The sequence below is a fragment of the Primulina tabacum genome, chromosome 5 (assembly GCF_025594145.1).
Source record: "Primulina tabacum isolate GXHZ01 chromosome 5, ASM2559414v2, whole genome shotgun sequence".
Taxonomy (NCBI): domain Eukaryota; kingdom Viridiplantae; phylum Streptophyta; class Magnoliopsida; order Lamiales; family Gesneriaceae; genus Primulina; species Primulina tabacum.
The window spans coordinates 11,085,924-11,105,643 of NC_134554.1; the positions used below are offsets into that span (position 1 = coordinate 11,085,924).

Here is a 19,720-nt window from a genome sequence, read left to right on the forward strand (position 1 = left end):
TTTGCCATTTATTGGCGATACACAGGAGCATAATACGGAATCGTTTGACTGTCCTAAGACTAGCTTTGAAATTTCCAACATGACAAGGTTTGCACACACTGTAATTACTGCTCGTCAAACGATCCAAACCTTCTTGATTTTTCATCTTTTTTAGGTTCCTCGATAGTCAATAATTGTTTTTTCCGTTGGTTATAGTGTTATAGAAAATAGGTTCATTTATTTTTTAACGTTTACTTGATTTCTTGAAAGACCTTTGATAGTTCGCTATTTCCTTTAGACGTAGCATGCATGTATAATAAATTGATTTTTCACGCCATTTTTCTTTGTTTTACAAGTTTCATCAAGCCATGCATGCATGCGTGCGTGCGTGAAGTATCACTAGATAACAAACAATTTTTTTGTGTAATAACTCACAAGAAATCTATTGAAAAATTAATGTCTTCTTGCTCCAATTCGGAAATTGTAATAACAAGTCAATCGATGTAAACAAATTAAACGTTGACAGGAAACGAGATGCACCATACCATATGTGTACTTAAAAAATTGCCCTATTCCGTAAAAATCTAATTATGGCCAAGCAATGTCTCACAAGAGATCTACCGAAAAAATTATGTCTTCTTGCACCGATTCGGAAATGGTAATAACAAGTCATTTGATGCAAAAAAAAATCGAACTTTGATAGAAAACGAGATACACCACACCACATGCTTACTTAAAAAAAATTGCCCTATTTCATAAAAGTCTAAATATGGCCAAGCAATTCATCACATGGTGGTACAAACCCGAATAGTACCAAGCTATACACCTACGTTTTAATGCAATCCCAAGTCTTATTACACTATTTAATTCACACACGCGGTCGGGTTTCTGGGTACATGTATTATAGAATATAGATACACAAATTAACAAAAAAAATCACGAGCTCGTCAACGCAGAGTGTCAGACAACTGGGCAGGCAACTCAAGGAGTCCGCAGTTGGGCAAGTTGAGGGACAAATAGATTCTTGCTTGCTTTATGCATCACCCTTTCACACTAATTACCTTATATCATGGTTTGATTTTCAGACACTACAATTGATTAAATAAATTCCCATCTCCTAACACCGTACAACTCCAGCAAAATTCTGATGCGCTCCGGCGACTCTTTTTATTTTAAATTGAATATCAAACTTACCAAGTATAAGTCTATTCTTTAGAAATTTAATTTCCAAACTTTGTTACGAAAATATCAAAAGATAATTTAATGGTGACATCAAATATTTCTCTTTATGTAGCCCCGATTTAGGAAACCCGATATGGGTGATTTCAACAAAATCCCACATAAGAACAAAATTATTCGTGGATGAAAAATAGTGATTGTCTGAGAAAGCTCTAATAACAAAACGTTGCGTCAGGACTATGATAACATTTCGTTTAGCTCTCATACATACATACATACATATATACATACATACATATATATATATATTCGTTTTTCTCGTAAATAAGCGAAAAGTTTGATCTTTGTCGACATGTGCATCTTTTCGTGACTGATTAAAAATATATAGGTAATGTTGTCCAATTCGCGAATGAAAGTAATGAAAGATGCTCTTTTGAAATGAGGAGAACGTGAAAAGGACCATATTGACATACCATAATGTAATAGTAAGTAAATAACACTGAGCAATCTCCGTGTGTCAGAGAAAGTGTTGGTAAGAAAAGACAAACTCATGATCATTGACCAAACAATCACCTAGTCTATCAACTCGAACACATACCATTGTTTTGTATTTAAGTCACATGCTCTATTTAAATAAATAATATTGTTCATAAAATGAATGAAGTGAAATAGAATACTGTGATGTAGAGCTGGCTAAAAAAATAAGAAGAAAATAAATAGAAAGAAGATGTTGGTGGGATCCTCAACTCATCCTTCTTCCTCCCAGTCAGTCAGGCAGGACAATTCCTTTACAACTCATTTCCCACATATAAGAACCCTAATTTCTCCTCATCTACCTGTCTCTCACACATTTGTTCATCTTCCCCAATTACAGAAACCCTAATTTCCCCCAAAACCTGAAATGTCTAATTCCTAAAACCTCTACTTTACTTTCCCTCTCTCACTAGATGACTACCCCTCCCATTCTCACTCTATTCCTCACCTTCCACCTCCTCCTCCCCCTCGCCTACGCTGCTGAGGAAGAAGTTCGATCGCTTCTAGAATTCAGAAAAGGCATTAAATCTGATCCCTCCAATCTCGTCTTCTCCACTTGGACGCCTCCCTCCAATTACTCTGCCTGCCCTGATGCTTTCCATGGGGTTGCCTGCGATCCCTTCGCCCACTCCATCGTAGCCATTTCCCTAGACCACCTCGGCTTATCTGGAGACCTCAAATTCAATACTCTCATTCCGTTGAAGCTCCTGCAAAACCTCACTCTCTCTGGGAACTTTCTTTCCGGCCGCCTAGTTCCTACTCTAGGCCAGATGTCTTCGCTCCAAGTCATGGATCTATCAGGAAATCAGTTCTATGGCCCCATACCGGCTCGGCTTAATGATCTCTGGGCTCTGCACTATGTTAATTTCTCGAATAATAACTTTTATGGGGGGTTTCCCGCTGGAATTAGGAATTTACAGCAGTTGAAAGTGTTGGATTTGCATTCGAATAACCTTCAGGGGAGTGTGGCGGAATTGATTCCTGAACTCAGGAATGTGGAATACTTGGATTTGAGCAGGAATGCGTTTTCTGGATCCTTGGAATTGAGTGTCGACAATGTATCCAGCTTAGCTAACACTGTGAAGTATGTAAATTTAAGTGGAAATGGTTTAACGGGCGGCTTTTGGAGGAGCGATGCGATGATGTTGTTTCGGAACCTGAGAGTTTTGGATCTGGGTGACAATGGGATCGGTGGCCAGTTACCGGACTTCAGGCAATTACCTAATCTTCAGGTACTGCGGCTGGCAAATAATGGGCTTTATGGGTCGGTGCCAGAGGATCTCCTGCAGGCGGTTGTACCGTTGGTTGAGTTGGATCTCAGTCTTAACGGATTTTCGGGTAAGATTTGTCTTTTTAACTATCATTTTTACCCTTTATTTTTAACGGGTTTTCTCATTTCGCATTGATTTTAGTTACTTTAATGTCGAAAGAACCTGTACACGATTTATTTGTGTTTTTGTTTTGTTTTGTTTGTTTTTGCAGAATTCATCACTGCCTTTTATTTTGATAATTATGGTTGTAGTCAGGAAGTTTAACTTTTATGGATCTTTTAGCTACATATGGAACGTGATATTTGCTTATTTGTTGGGGTCTTCAAAATATCATTGGTTTATTTTACTTGTTTCTTTAATGATTATTCAGTATTACTTCTTTATGTCAAACTTTCATCCAAATACTGTCTCAAGGTCCTACCAACTTTTTTCACTGCATGCTACATCAATATCAGTTTGAAAATATTTCAACTTCGATAGCTCTTCAAATATACAACTCTTTTTGTCCAAATTCTTGAGTTGGAACGCGTTGAGAGCTAGCCGAAGCTCACATCTTTTTCTCTAATCTATTATTTTATTTTTACTTTACTTCCATCATCTTTGTTCTATAATATTGTGGTCTTGAGTTTATGAAACATCTCTAAAAACAATTATTAAGGACTATTATCACAGAACATGATCTCTATCGTTGAGAAATTTGAGTACTCTATAAAATTAACCGCTGATTTTCTTTTCCGTTCAAAGGAATGTGATACCAGACTACCGGTAGATATGTGGTTGTTTATGGTCATTTGGATGCATGTGGAAGACAGAGTATAGAATTTTATTTGTGTCCTGAGAAGAATACTCAGTGTTATTGCTAATTGCATCGATTATACGCAATTCATGTAGTTATGTTATAATTCCGTCTCATATCTTTTGCAAAAATATGCAATCCTTCCCTTCATAAATGGCTTGGTGTGTCTTTGATAGCTGTATATATTTCTCTTTCAAGTGTTTTCCTATCCATCACAAGTAGTTAGTTAAGGTTCTTTCATCTGAAGAAATTATGACAAGTTTCATCTGTGTTTTTAGGTTCCATTCCGAAAATCAATTCGACAACTTTGGATATCCTGAATCTTTCATCAAATTCAATCTCGGGCCTGTTGCCACCATCATTAGGGAATTGCAGAATTGTTGATCTGAGCAGAAACCTTCTATCTGATGACATAACTGTTCTGAAAACTTGGAATGCCAATTTGGAAGTTTTAGATTTGAGCTTCAATAACTTGACTGGAAGCATTCCCAACGCGACACAATTCCAAAGTTTGACAGTTCTTAGTATTAGAAACAATTCTCTATACGGTATTTTGCCTTTATTGTTGGGTTCATATCCGAAGATCACCACAGTTGATCTCAGCTCTAACAGACTTGATGGTTCTATCCCACCGAGCTTCTTTACTTCTACAACCATGAAAAATTTGAACTTATCCTGCAATCAATTGACTGGACCAATTCCTCTTGAAGGTGCTCATACGAACGAATTGTTGGTTCTGCCATCTGTTCCACCCTATGGAGTTTCTCGATCTTTCAAATAATTTGTTGATGGGTGAGTTGCCTTCCGATATAGGTAACTGGGGGAGGCTTAACTTACTGAATCTTTCATATAATAATCTATCTGGACTGTTACCAAATGAATTGAGCAAACTTAGTGGCTTGGAGGTCCTTAATTTATCCCACAACAACTTTAACGGTCATATACCTGATAGACTACCATCCAGCATGAAGTTGTTTGACGTGGCTTACAACAATTTATCAGGAAACATTCCCGACAACTTGGAAAATAAGTTTCCCATTTCATCATTTTATCCTGGGAATGGGCTTCTTGTATCTCGCAAAGGCTTCCCCAATGGCAATCATGGCCCTGATGGAATTCAAGATAAAGGAAAGCATCACAGCTCGAAATCGAGTATCAGAGTTGCCATTATTGTTGCTTCTGTTGGAGCTGCTGTTATGATTGCGTTTGTTCTTTTAGCTTATCACCGGGCACGTTTTCAAGAATTCCGCGCTCGAAGTGGATTTTGTGGCCAGACTGGTGGTAGAGACGTAAAAACCGGAAGATTTAGCCGGCCTTCACTTTTCAGTTTCCATAGCAGCATGGAGCCTCCTCCAACTTCATTAAGCTTTTCTAATGATCATTTGTTGACTTCGAACTCAAGATCACTGCCTGGGCAAATGGAATCTGGTTCTGAGATACCTGAGGGAGTGGCAGCTGGTGCAGTGTCCATAAATCCAAGTCTAGAAGCTAACCATCCAACATCATCTGGGAGGAAATCTCCACCAGGGTCTCCAATAGCATCCTCACTCCATGTGGTTGACACAATAGAACCTGTTTCGCTGGATGTTTATTCTCCTGATAGGTTAGCTGGAGAACTGTTCTTCTTGGATGCCTCACTAAAATTTACAGCGGAAGAATTATCTCGAGCTCCAGCGGAAGTACTTGGCAGAAGCAGTCATGGCACAATGTATAAAGCTACGTTAGATAATGGACATATGCTAACTGTGAAGTGGTTGAGGGTTGGCCTGGTCAAACACAAGAAAGAGTTTTCAAAGGAAGTAAAAAAGCTAGGATCATTGAGCCATCCGAATATCGTTCCTCTTCGTGCTTATTATTGGGGGCCTAGAGAACAAGAAAGGCTTATTTTAGCTGATTATGTTCTGGGGGACAGCTTGGCTTTGCATCTTTATGGTAAGGGCCCTCAACATTGCTTATTTGGTTCTTGGTACTATCCTTCCATAAAATGAGCGAATGAACTCTAGCTTTGGTGTTCTTGGTATTTGAATTCGACTGCCTATTTGGTTCATGGTACTTCCATTATTTTTAACCATCTTCTAGTTCTTGGAACTTTCCTTCCATCAGAGTGAATGGCTTCTAGTCTTGCTACATTTTTCCTTGAAGATTTCAATATCTGCCTCTTGTACGATTGCATGGGTGAATTAAATTGTACCTCATAGTTAAATGGACGTCTATGTTATTTTCCTTTTGTATAATTTTTTTACTAGTAGTCTTCGTACTCTGCAGAGACAACTCCACGAAGGTACCCTCCATTATCATTCAGCCAAAGGTTGAAAGTAGCAGTTGATGTTGCTCGGAGTCTTATGTTTCTTCATGACAGAGGCCAGCCTCATGGAAACCTAAAACCAACGAACATACTCATAGCAGGCCATGAATACATTGTTCGGCTAACTGATTATGGACTCCACCGCCTAATGACACCCGCAGGCATTGCAGAGCAGATACTGAATCTCGGAGCTCTTGGGTACCGAGCCCCAGAACTAGCCAGCACAGCCAAACCCATCCCATCATGTAAAGCTGACATTTATGCATTTGGTGTGATCATGATGGAGATGTTGACCCGCAGAAGTGCTGGTGATATCATATCAGGTCAATCTGGAGCTGTTGATCTTACCGATTGGGTTCGTTTATATAATCAAGAAGGACGTGGAATGGAATGTATGGACAGAGATATTGCAGGTGGAGAACAGTCGAAAGCCATCGATGACATGCTTGATGTATCATTGAGGTGCATTCTTCCTGTGAACGAAAGGCCTAATATCAGACAAGTTATTCAAGAACTCTCCTCGATATCAGTGTGAAATTTTGTACATGTGCTTTGGAATTCTTTGTTTTATGTGACGTGTATTGTTTTTTTTTAAAAACAATTATTTGTCCAATTCGATTGCCTTCTAATTTGGGCTAAATCTTCAAAATTGTCTAGTTTCTGTCCCTTCATTTTTTGTGTAAAGGGATACGCTTAATTTATTGATTAATTGAGAATTTCCAATTTGATCACGCGTTTTGATGAGTCCAGAATTTTTGGATTTTTTTATTTTCGGCATTATAGCTTGGGCAACTTTTACTCTTCGTTTCTGTACTTATTTAGAAGTTTGTATGTGGTTCAAGAAATTAAAGATAGTTAATTTAAGTCATTATTAAAATAAAATATCCATTTTTTGAAGTTTATAAGATGCAATATAAATATACATATATAAAATTTTGCGAAATCGTGTCACAGATCAATTTTTTGAGACGAATATATGATTCAACATAACCCATGAAAATGATTACTTTTTATGTCAAAATATTATTTTTACTACCAAAATAACTTTTTTTTTGTTAGTTATAAGATAAAAACATAGTGTAATATACTGATTTGAGTAAAAATATTACTTTTATATCAAAAGTAAATTGAACAATATACAGTGATTTGAATGAAAAATAATATTTTAATGTCAAAAATATTAATTTTCACTGTTAGCATTAACATGATCGACTCGTCTCACGAATATAAATACGTGAGACTATTTCACCAAAGACCTACTCATAAATGTAGCTCATATTGCATATGAGAAGATTTCATTCAAGAAATAATCAAAATATGATATCTGAATTATTTATGTGGGCTCCCTGAATCGAAATATCATCATTAACTTATATTTACGGTAGCAGAAACATGTACAATATTTGATTTTACAACTTATAATCAAATTATATCAGTACGATTTCGAATAAAAAGAAAAGAGTAAGTTCACGGTCTTGCTAAACCGACATTTCTATGTTCTAAATTTTCATTCTATTCGGAATCATGAAATCATGTATCTGGAATTTACCATTAAAGAAAAAAAAGTTAAGTCTTTGGGACTTAGTGAATGAATAAAATTGAGATTATATATTTATAACAAGTCAAATGATAATATATCAATGCATGCAGTAATTCAATAGAGATGATATATATCAGTAATAATGTATCGTTATAGAAATATTTTGTCAAATGAAATTCACTGACTGTTAAAGATTCTGAAGTGAACATCGTGTGCTCAAGAGGTGGCTCCCACCAGCATTTAGTGCAACATTTTCCCCCACATACTCAACCAGAATATGTGCAATCGATCATTTATGAGCCAAAGTAAATTCATATTTTCGAATCGAAGTCACGTCTCGCATTGTTCAATGAACTAGCAATCCGGTATGTAGATTGTTGTTCAGGCTCAAGTCATTCAATTAATAATAGTCGATTGGTAAACAGCAAGAACCAATAGAACCATAAATTCAATATGATGTACAATATGATCAATAAATTAAAAAGTGCATAATATGAAGCAATATATTAATATCTCAGTAGTTATGAAACTTATGGTAAATTTCAGGCTAATTGTCAAATTTTATTATTGAAAAAACTAATAAAAAAACCTCAAATCCATAGCTTACTTCTCGTCATGATTCAATTCCAAGTCATGATAATTTTCTATAAATATAATTCGAGTTATTTTAAATTGGTTAATACAAGTATTGGGTGTTGGATCCTTTAAAAATCATTTTTGTACAAAACTTGTATCGGCTATTTTTGAATAAAACTTTAAAAATTCATATTAATTAAAGTATATAACAAAAATTAACAAAATTTCCAGGAATTGCTAAGAATAGTGTAGAAATGATTGTTCATCAAAATCCCGATCATTGGAGAAGTGCGTGAAATTCACACATCGCTGTGCCCGCGCATGGTAGAATTCCAGCGAACACACATGGCCCGAATTTTTACAGTAATAGTTCTTGGTTCGATCTACAATTTTATGTTTTACACTTTTCAAGTTCTGACTGGATCAATATTAGATTTTAAAAACTAGAATGATGATCATGCTCAATTCCGAAGATCAAAATCTGTACTTCCAGTGACTGTAGAGAAGATCGGCCAACACCATTGTAAACTAAAAAAATATTTTGGACACTATTTTTTTTAAAATCAAAGTGAAAATCTTTAAAGAGAAAGGAGTATTATAGGCTGAAATGAGCAACCTTAATCACAATCGTTAATCTTAATTTTCTGGGCAAAATATTTTGACTGTTTTGTTACACCACCTATAGTTGCTTTGTGAGTGAAAGAGGAGTGTTGTATAAATTTTTTGTAATTTTCAAAGGTGGTTTGCTAATTTTTTTAATATTTATCTCTATTTTTGCTCCTCATTATTTTTCTCTAAAAATCACAAATTTTGATCAATCTAATGTGATAATATGCATTATATCAAACAAGACCATGCGTTTTTAAACAGTAATAATTATTTAATACTATTACATTAAATTTTGTGTTTATTATTCTATTTGTTCTATTTTTTATATAAAAATTATTGTAAATATTTATTTTTGTACTTCAAGAATTATAAATTTAACTATTTTAGCTTGGCTAAACGTGTATATAAATTATGAATATGCTTTCATAAAATATTTATAAATAATTTATAATAATATATGAAGTTTAAATAAGATCTGATATGAAATAACATAATGATCGGTGAGACAGGTAATTTTCGGTAGTTCGAGTTAAATCAAATGGTGCGGTAAAAATTATTAAATTTGATTCAGAATAAATTGTAATTACTTAGGTATAATGACATTTTCCATGTCAATTAATTGTTATTAGCTCATCAATGCAGTGGTATCTTTGGCTCATCAATAAATGACGAGGTATGAGCTAATAATGAGATAGTAATAAGAATGTATAATCAATTCAATTATTAATTAGTAATCGCGATGGAAGTATCATTTGCTTCAGAGTTTCGGTTTCTCCAGACAGGAATGCACTGATATGTTTAAGTCGTCAAAAGTGGAATTATGTTCTTTTTACGCAAGCCAGTTCTTGTCATTTTCTGGTCATTTTGTCTGACACAGCCTGGATAAGGGTTCGGATCGACCCTACCCCTGCGGGACACTGCCTGCAGGGATCGATCCAACGACTCAGATTTTTTCGAGCCAATTTTTTTTTTTTTTACAGGGAGGTGTGGAGTGATCCGGGCCGTTCATTGCCCGTGCAGGCACTAGGTTGAAACAAACCCTGGATAAGGTCCACTCCTGACACTGAAGAACTGCTGGCAGCTAACGAGGGTCGTGTTTTTTAATCATTAAAAAAAAAAGGTCTTGATCTTTCAAAGAGGACGAGTGCATGCCAGCATATGATCAAGTTGTTGAACTTGATCATCAAAATTTTACCGCAAAAGCAAGAAATTTAAACTCCAAAAAAAATCCCTGATAACGATTGAAAATATTTCAATTATTCAATAATTCGGTTTTAGTAGTTTGATTGACATAACAATAGTGAAAAAGAAATCTAATTTCTAAAATGCCTCGACACCACCATGATTTCCAGAACCAAGTCAATCGCAAACAGCGTCGAGACAAAAACTCACTCGGGAGACCAATATTCATTCACTCGGCCAGAAAGAGTAGTGTTTCCTGAAAGAATCCAACATCAAACAGCATATCCAAATCTATATATACAGTAGACTAAAAGGTGGATCAGCTCAAAATACGGTCATCGTAACATGCCCCAAAGCCAAGTGAAGTTGCAGTTAAATCGGAGTTTGAGTTGAAATGGCATAAAGTTTGGCACTGACACAGAACAGAACATCTAAGCACTAGATAGAACAAAACCAGATGTGAACCTGATGACTGGCCATGGAGGTAGATGCTTAGTTTAGTTCATCTTCGAGATAATTGTACTCAAAAGAGAAATCAGTCTTAATTCTCTGACACCTGATTTGAGCCCAAGAATGCAAGAGTCAACAAAATCAGAGATAGCTCAAATAACGAAAATCATGTAAAAACAGTTGTAAATTCAAAGGTAAATTTGCTTGGTCAGATATCAACTTTTATCCTCATTTGTCAAGAACTAAAGCTTAATCAAACTCAAAAAAGAGGAATAACCATACCATCCGTGCTGTTCCTCATTGGCTATATGGAAATCAAAGTACACATATGTCCCCTGTTCAAAATCATCGGTGGCGACTTTTGGCTCTTCATGTCGTTGGAACCATGTGTTATATTTTCTGTGGTATCTCCAAGATTGTTTTTTCAATTCTCTGGCCGCCAAATATTGTTGGTAAGTGTTCTGCAGAAAAGGGTCCAATAAAGAACAAGATAAGCGCACTTAATCATGACAACATGAAGGAATCCCCAAAGAGACAAGATTTTCAATTAACCTGCTGGTAGTAAAATGAAAAAAAGAGAGTATCAGTGCCATAAGTATCAGATCCAAGCCGTTCCCAGAAGGCAGGATTATTAACTATTGGTGCTTGAACTTGAGGATAGCTCGGTGGGGTAACAGCAGGATGTTTCTGTACGTAATAAAAGAAAACATGAGAAAGTGAACAGAGTATCAGGCCAAACATTAATGTCTAGTATGAGATGGTTGCATACTGGAGTATAGCTCTTCGCACGCTCAGAGTCTTTGGGTTGAGGAAGCCTATGGAAAGCACCCTCAAGCATCTGCAAATTATACAATTGATCATGCATCCCTCCAGAATTTGCAGTTGATGAAGTTATATTATCACCAATGGCACCAAGATCAGATACACTTCGTCGACCAATCACACCAAGACTTCCAGTAGATGCACTGGGTTGCAACGGCTGCCCTGGAGATAGGTCAATATCCCTCGTCACCTGGGAAGGTTCAGCAATTGAGACAGCAGCCTGCTTGTAAACAATTTGACAGGAGCATGAATTAAATGAACTATTGAGTAAATAGATTAATAGATCATCATGGCACATTAAACACCAAGAAAAACATTGCCACGATGAAACTGAGTTCAGGAAATAACTTGGAAAATCATAATTTATGTATAACTTGATCTAACTGACGTGTTTTATTTTCACAAGTGTGGGAGGGAAAAGGCATAAATATCCACATAATTAAACAGCATCATATCCAACACCACCAAATTTTAAATTTCATCACTTCCCAGTCAATGTGCTCAAATAAAAAGCGTTAAAAACAGATCTCCACAAATTTAAACATAAACAAAAGATTGCACATATACTGAGGTATCCAAGGTGTGGGAAGCCTTAATTTCATCCTCTTGCACAAGACTCTTTCCAAGTCCAGGATTGGTAGCAGAATCCACTGATGAATCTTCAGTTATGGGCTGTTGCTGCAGTAACTCCTCAGCTTTTGCAAGACCACTTTCTACACGTGCAAGATAACTTCTCCATTATTATAGTGATACAATCCATTCAGAATATTTATGGATGACATAACACACTGAAAATTATGGAAACCTTATGATTTAAATATTAAACGCATAATTTTCTACTGCGGTCCAGATTCTGTTGACAATAAATAATAGGTTGACACCAGAAATGCATCCAGTAAGTTCATATTCTGCTACCGTAGTATTTCTTTCCTCTCTACAGATTGAGATATTTTTATAGCACGTTTCTTCTACAGATTGAGATATTTTTATAGCACGAATATAGCAAAATAACAAGGTGAAAAATTGGATAGGAGTTTTTTACTTTTGGTTTATCCACAGGTAATATGCACTGAGGCTGAACAAAAGATCACACGTATCATTCACATGCACATACAACATGGACAAGCATTTTCATCGTATTGACTAGCTATTAAATGCAAATAAAACAGATAAATACAATAGTTCATTTCTGCAATAAGTTTTGGATGCAACCACAATACCACATGTAAAGGAATTCCATAACTTCAGTATTGTTAACCAAAGTTTAGTATACCAATGAGCAGCATATAATAAGATAGTAATCTTCTAGGTGAAAATAGGCATGTGCGGTATTACCAGCCTCCCTAGATGTTGTGGGTATCATGATCTGCTGATTAACTGATTGGTGGATTGCGCTCTGTGGCTGCTGTGAAGCAGATGATGCAACACCATTGAGTACGGAACCTTGGATTCCAATTCCCAATCCCAGTTGAGGCGAGAGAGATGAGCTTTGAGCATTAAACTGAGAAAATAGATTAGAAACAGGCGAAAATGTATTGATTCATGACACAAGTATATCTTAAAAGAAGTTGTAAGATACCAAAACACAAGTATATCTCAAAAAAAGTTGTAAGATACCAAAACGTATCTATTGGCACTATATAAGACTTGAACAAGATATCAAACAATTCATTCACACGCAGGTGTGCATACTGACAAATTTTCATCAATAAGAAGTAGCTATCAGACCTAAATGTAATCAAATAAAAAGAAACTACCACGAGTCTGCAATCCACATTTTAAAGATAAACAGTACAGCCTATTATCCGAATGTGGTTAATTCTATAAATGATGTTCGTGTTTCAACTGGAAAATGACAAACATGTTAAAGATTCTCAAATGTTGAATCTAAAGAAACTTATGCACAGTAAGTCAGTAACAGTGTGTGATGACTACTTGACTAGGGACTAGCAAACGTAAAAGAGAAGTTAAACAATGAAATTTGAAGGGAGTGACACCTGCGTCAAGAGCGGATTTTGCTGCTGGGCAGAGTATTGTTTCCCTCCAGTAAGAGAGGTCATACCGAGAATGTTAGTCTGGCCCTGTTGCTGCACCTGCTGAAATCTTTGTAGAAACTTCTCCCTTTGGTCAGGAGCAATCTCAGTTCGTCCACGAAACTGCCCCTGGAGATTCAGAAGAACATTATTCCGAAGTGAGGTACTTCGCCAACAAATTGAATGTGTGGATGAGAAAGAGAGAAAAAAAGCTGCTCTGTGTGTGTGTGCACGCGCGCGCGTGCAAATGTGTGTTTCACACGAGTCGCTGGTACAAAAAAGTAAGAAAAATGTGTGGGTTGCATTTAAGTTGCATTCAAAAGAGATCAATCCAAAATAACGTCATTTACAGTAAACTTTAACTTTCAATTTTCAACATATAAATAAAAATGAAGATAAATATATCAGACAAAAAGTTTTTTGAATTACCAAGATTAATGAGTCAGTTAACCACCCTCTAGATTGTTAGCTATTGGTAACAAAGGCATTTGGTGGTTTTTGACGCATTTGGTGGTTTTTGACGTCAATCTCATTTTTCTGTTTGCATTCCCAGCTTGCTTCTCATAGATGTTAAAAAACAGAGAACAAAGAGAAGATGGAAAATAGGAAAGAAAAGTGGGTTGAAGAGAAAGGTGGTAACAGCAATAATGGCTACTTTTGGCACAAGCCAACGACATGTGTGGGGAGCGGTAAAGATCAGAGGGTGGATGGTTGAAGGTATCGGGGAAGATAATAGATTAAGGAACACAGTGAATTTATATTTTCTGAATTCAGAAAATTAAACAAGTTTGAGGTCCAAACCAATCCTTGCTAAATTGATGTTAGACCAGATACAATCACCAGGAATTTGGTTCACATGGCCAATTAATGAATGAAATCGGAGATAGCAATTAGAACATGTACGTTCGAAGACAAATTTTCAAACCATGCGTAGGAACCTTAATCAAACCCACCACATTATCATTCAGTAATATCACTTCAATGTTTTCCACCCTTTTACTTTTTGCGCCACACTTCACCAAATTTATTGACTTCTTAGATTCACATTCTTCACTCTAGCGTCATATTTCTCCTTGTTCTTATCACTACTGTGGTCATTTCATGGATCTAAGGATTCATGTTAAGTTCATGATGTTTCAGACCAACAAATATTGAACTTTAAAGTCAAATGGTACAAACAAGAAAATGCGGCTAGTCTAAATTTTTTAACCCTCAAGGACGAAAACCTAATAAGAAGTTAGACAAAGTATTAAAGCTGGAGAAAAAAACGCGAGGATAGCCAGCAACATGAACAGAACATTGTTCCATACCGTTTCATTTTGGTTTTGAAAGGAACTTCCAGGCCTCCATTGCATACCAGGAACCACAGGGGCGGTGAAAACTCTGCTACCCATTATTGCGGAATCACCGGCAATTACTAAATCGCTTGCGCCAAGTCCATCACTTGCCTTGGAAGCTTGTGGCAAGATTACTCTATTACTTAGAGGAGATGCAATGGACGGTGTCATTCCAGTACTTGCTGATCGGTCATCAGATACCAAAATATTTAATTTTCCAATTTCTGAAGCCAACGGCATGGCACTAAGGGATCCGTTGTTAGAAATCGTACTGCTAGCACTAAGAGCAATTGTGGAAGATGGTTGACTAGGAAGACCGCCTCTACTGATGGGCCTTAATCCAGTTTCGGATAGAGCAGGAGATAATTTGCCACCAGAGAAGTTACTGATATCCTCTTCTTTGGTGGCACTTGACTCAGTTAATAATGATGAAGCAGTGGCAACACCTACATTGTCAAAAGCACAAAAAGAAACTCAGGGAGAAAAGAATAGGAGATGAACCGCTACTCACAAAGTTACAATCGAACAACTTGATACCTAGAGTACCATGGCTTGCCGCTGGTGGTGTTTGTGGTGCAGAAGAACTAAGATTATTACTCTTAGGAGGTGGGGTTCTTGCAACTGCATCTGAATTACTGTCTTGAGAAGCTGTTTCTTCCACTTGGTCTGGAGCGGAAGCAACCTGTGGTGTGGAAGATAATGTTGTCTGGAGATGGTGGCATCCGGTTATAAGACATATCATAGACATTGCCAACATTCATAAACAATTTAAAATGGAAAAAAACCCAAGGACTTAGAAATGAGAAGTCCAAAAAATAAAATAAAATTCAGGATTCAACATATCTCTGTCATCTCTCAAGATGTTTCAAAAACATTTCGTGCCGAAGAGAGACATTACCTATGATTTTAGGATGACAGCATGGAATTGTGCCTTTTGCTTAAAAGAAACAACTAAAAAGACCCCCCAAAATGAGAAGGAAAAGATAAATCAATATAGTTATGTGATTAAATGAATTGTGCACTCAATAAATGAAGTGAAAGCTCAAACACCATCAGCCTTGGAAATAAATTTTAAGATCAAATAAATTCATGGTAAATAATGCAGACTACTTGGAAGTTAATAATGTAATTCACAAAAGAAAAAAAATGCCGCTACTACATATCCAATTTTTATCTAATAATTGATTAATAGTACTTCCATTTGATAAGCTACCTTTGAAGGTACTCGCATTTTTAATCAAAATCATTTCCAAATGTCTGAATAGAATCAATTTTTTCCTAAAACTGCGTAACAGCCTCAAATTTAAAAAGGAATATCCTCAATGGACAGGAAACACCAAATGATATCGAGTAAAAAATATTGTTCCAGGAGTATTTTATAACCTTATTAATGCAATCAAAAGTCATGCAAAACAGAAACTGATACAAATATTGTCCTCATGTCCATGTATTTGGGGGATAATATTGGATTATTTTTATATCACAGCTATACAGATTATGAGATCTTTTTTAAGAAATGGGATTAGGAGATTAATACGTATTTTTACTAGTTATACCAAATCATATAAAATTTTGTTTGGTAAACGTTATTAAATAATATTTAAATTGATACATGTACCAACGAGTATTTGAGTGAGGAATTTTAAATTTGTTACATAAAAAAGAATGGTAGAATATTTTTGGGAGTGGTATAAATCTGGCTTAAATGTAATAATTTGTTGGAAAGTATAGGAACTGAAAAAATAGACTTCTGGGAAAATGAAAAAAGATGTGATAATAGTAGATGGTTTTATTTTGGGGAAAGGAAGCTGGTTTAAGAACTAAAACCAAACACTGCAATAAATATATTCCTAAATTCTAATATTAAAAAATTGATCATCGAATTGAAACCATTCACTCAGAAAAGATATTTGAAAGGCTAAACCTGGAATGTTTCCCTGTAAGACACTGAATTGTTCTGCACAATCAATTGTTAAATAACTATAACCAAATTGTTTTGTTGCCAGTAGTTTAACACATTAAGTTTTAAATCAAAAGCATTTCTCAATTCCACCCCATCGGATGAGAGAGGTGGGTACAGTAAGAGAAAATTCAAACTCATACATACCAGAGCTGGAGAGGGTGTTGCAGCCAAAGAAGATTTCAAACTTAAAACCGTACCAGAGGCACCGACACCCTGAAAATAATAGAAAATGCTATAACACGACATCATGATGTTTTGCATTCTTATCAAGAGAAAAGGGAAGGGAAGGGAAGGTACAGACATTAACTCCTGCTGTACAATTCTGGTATGATTTATATTTGTCATTTGTATATAATATAGAGATGGTGACTGGTGAGGACGGGGTGGGTCATCGGGGAATACTGATAGCTCATCAGACATAAAAACTTATTTGGAATTGGGCATTAACTTGCCTATTAGCAAAACAATTATTGAGAAACTAAAACACTATATCACATACAAAAAATATTATATAATCAACCGGAGAAATCATATAACCTTCACAAGATTAGAAGGACCAACTGTCACTAGATCTTCAAGAGATTCCACCTTGTCCAAAGGCAAGGAATTGTAAAGTTCATCGACATCACTAAATTCGTCAAAGTTCTCCTGCCAATCATATTCCAAAAGGAAGAAGATTAAATCAATTTTACCACCATTTAATCTACGTATTGTCCAGAATGACAACCACACAAGATGTTCAAACAGAAATCTTATTGTTTCCCATTTGAAAGATAAGAAACAAATAACACCCCATGAGAAGCCAAATATTAAGGGAAAAACATGGTCAACATTTGTTTAAACAAAAAAGGTTCAAATGAGAAGAAACAACTTGTTTTGGACTAGAATACCTGATTTCTTTCCACATAGTCATCCAGGAAATCCTTTACATCATTGACTTGTTCTGGACTCAATTCGTCATTGTCCAATAGCCTTAGAATCAATTCTAACTTCATAATATGAGCCTTATGCCGAGAAATGGATGTCTCTAGATGTGTCTACGAAATTTTTAAAATTAAACATAGTAAGGCGAACAGAGTATGCTGCATAGTCAGGAGCCTTTCCTCAATGACATACCAGTCTGGGAGGCCTTGACTTCCCTTTCTTAACAGAAAGTCCCTCTACTTCCGCTTCAAAGCTATCTATTTGACTTTCCAGTTCACCAACCTAGCAAAGTGGCACATACATCCTCAAGACGATTCATAAACTATTAATAACTTATCTAAAATGATAACAATGACATGCAAACTACTTAAAATAATGATTTATGCCACCAACTGTCAACTCCTTTGAAATTGCAGAGATATGGACACCTAAAGTTTCACTTGTCATACATAATCCCAGACTCCATCACGGCAAATTGAATTATTGTAGGTCAGATGACGTACATAAGTAGTTGAACCAAAAAATGACAGCAATACAAAGATAACTGCAAAATCATACTAAGAAGAGAGATAGAGATGATTCCATAAATTAATCGAAAGACCAAAAATTCGTATTAGCTTCCCATTCTTCAGCCTCACTTCTTTAACAAATTTGTTAGCAAAGAAATTTGATATAATAGACCTAGAATAACAGGCAGCATCAAGAGAGATAATTTTACATGCTAACCCCCTAACCCTCTGGATTATGGAATCCCGGATAAGGAAACACAAGAAAAAATTCAAGAGCATACCACATTATTCAACCAATCCCTGGTCTCTGATTTAGCCTTTTCTTTCGGATCCTACAGTGAAACAGAAATCACATATGCGTGCTGGAAGAAGTTAGAAACTAAGAAATTCCAAACACATAAGAGCAGGACTTGCATTTTATATTGATTACAACAGACAGGCCATACAATCAGAAAGCTCGTCCAACTTCACCAAAACTACACAATTAGATTATTAATTTTTCATATCATATTACATCAAAGAGGTAGATCCTCACCATCATGGCATCATCCAAGGTAGAAATGTTTCACTGATGGCATCAGATGTCTATTTGAAATCATTAGACTAATCATATCATTTCAAAAGGACCAATTTCACCTTTAGTAAACCTTAGTTATATTTTACTTCAGAATAAAGGAAATAAAAATCAGGGGACTTCCTGAGCAGAACAACCTACCGTTTTGGGTTGTTGGCCCAATCCTTCTTTGGAGAATGCTTTTGTCTTAGTTTCTTTCTCACAAATTTTAAATCGTTCCATCTCACGCTCAATAAGCTTGCGAGCGTCCACTAGAGCTTGCTCATAAGAGGCACTAACCTACGTCAACAGTTATGAAGAGAAAATCCTTCGTTAGAGTTGGAAATAGGCAATAAACAAGCTGACGATGTGGTTAACCTATCACTGAAGATAACCGAAGATAACCGAAGATAACGTGATTGAATTACTACAAGAGAAAAAAGAGAGAAGATATATGGACAAAAATTAGTGAGAAAAGAGTAAAATTAAGCATGAACATGTACATAATTAGCATGAGAAGCACATTTTTTGAATCAGGCACCAGTGGAAAAAGTTTCAGATAAAAATGGTCTCAGTACTCAGTAGTGACTGACACTTATTAAAGTTGTTAAACTCTAACTTTAAAAGCAGCAGGTTTACCTTCTTATCCTTTATTTCGCTTGATTGTATCCAAGTCTTGATCTGATCTCTGTATCGCTGCAACTTCTTTATCTCCTTCTTCAAGTCAGCCTCAAATTTTTCCTTCTGATTTGCATTATCAGTATCATAAACCTAAAAAACAAATTAAGCACAAAGTTTATACAATCCAAATCCAAACCCTCGTCACAATAAAACACGAGAAAGCAAGCGACCTTATTCCAAATGCTATCAAATACATCGACGCCCTCCTGAACTTTCTTCAGAACGCGATCTATCTCTCCCTGTAACTTCCGACTAGCTCCCATTCTCAATTTCTAGAGAACGGTTTAATATTCCCAGTCCTAGCAATCTCTAGGGTTTTGTTTTGCGTTGTGTCAGAAATAACACGGACATGATTACGCAGAGATTGTTGGCTGTGAGCGAATCAAGTTCCTCTCTTTCCTCCAACATGGGCTCGTGGTGGGCTTAAATTTAATAGTCAGCTCAAAATTTGTAAAAAAACCTGAGCTGGGCTTTATA

General features: G+C 36.0%; 2 protein-coding genes across 7 annotated transcripts; one reads left to right on the plus strand and one right to left on the minus strand.

Annotated features, from left to right (window-relative positions):
• The first annotated feature begins 1,881 nt into the window (after positions 1 to 1,881).
• LOC142546487 (putative inactive receptor kinase At5g10020) lies at positions 1,882 to 6,797 on the plus strand. Its single transcript, XM_075654228.1, is given in 4 exon segments — positions 1,882 to 3,030; positions 4,038 to 4,510; positions 4,512 to 5,691; positions 6,025 to 6,797. Coding segments are annotated over 4 exon segments (3,153 nt in total). The 5' UTR covers positions 1,882 to 2,105; the 3' UTR covers positions 6,600 to 6,797.
• Positions 6,798 to 9,990: 3,193 nt separating this feature from the next.
• Positions 9,991 to 19,652, minus strand: LOC142546488 (uncharacterized). Of its 6 annotated transcripts, none has more exons than XM_075654230.1 (18): positions 19,414 to 19,652; positions 19,202 to 19,333; positions 18,725 to 18,862; positions 18,291 to 18,341; positions 17,693 to 17,782; positions 17,467 to 17,613; positions 17,114 to 17,224; positions 16,721 to 16,789; positions 15,151 to 15,319; positions 14,587 to 15,059; positions 13,241 to 13,405; positions 12,579 to 12,744; positions 11,811 to 11,956; positions 11,191 to 11,463; positions 10,974 to 11,108; positions 10,704 to 10,882; positions 10,437 to 10,527; positions 9,991 to 10,227 (listed from the first exon to the last, which is right to left on the minus strand). In XM_075654230.1, exons 1-17 carry the CDS (start codon positions 19,504 to 19,506, stop codon positions 10,464 to 10,466), a joined length of 2,601 nt encoding a protein of 866 aa, XP_075510345.1. In that variant the 5' UTR covers positions 19,507 to 19,652; the 3' UTR covers positions 9,991 to 10,227; positions 10,437 to 10,463. The 6 variants fall into 6 exon arrangements, with proteins under 6 accessions (XP_075510345.1, XP_075510346.1, XP_075510347.1 ...); XM_075654231.1 differs by having other exon boundaries at positions 9,991 to 10,262; XM_075654232.1 differs by having other exon boundaries at positions 9,991 to 10,527; positions 15,151 to 15,295.
• Between the last annotated feature and the right edge of the window lie 68 nt (positions 19,653 to 19,720).

What these genes read in the sequence shown, in the direction of transcription:
- LOC142546488 (XM_075654230.1), bottom strand. Translation starts at nt 19,506, where the DNA reads ATGGGAGCTAGTCGGAAGTTACAGGGAGAGATAGATCGCGTTCTGAAG. An exon ending in TTGATAGCATTTGGAATAAG is followed by an intron (nt 19,334 to 19,413) that starts GTCGCTTGCTTT and finishes TTTGTTTTTTAG; the next exon opens with GTTTATGATACTGATAATGC. An exon ending in GCGAAATAAAGGATAAGAAG is followed by an intron (nt 18,863 to 19,201) that starts GTAAACCTGCTG and finishes CTGTTGACGTAG; the next exon opens with GTTAGTGCCTCTTATGAGCA.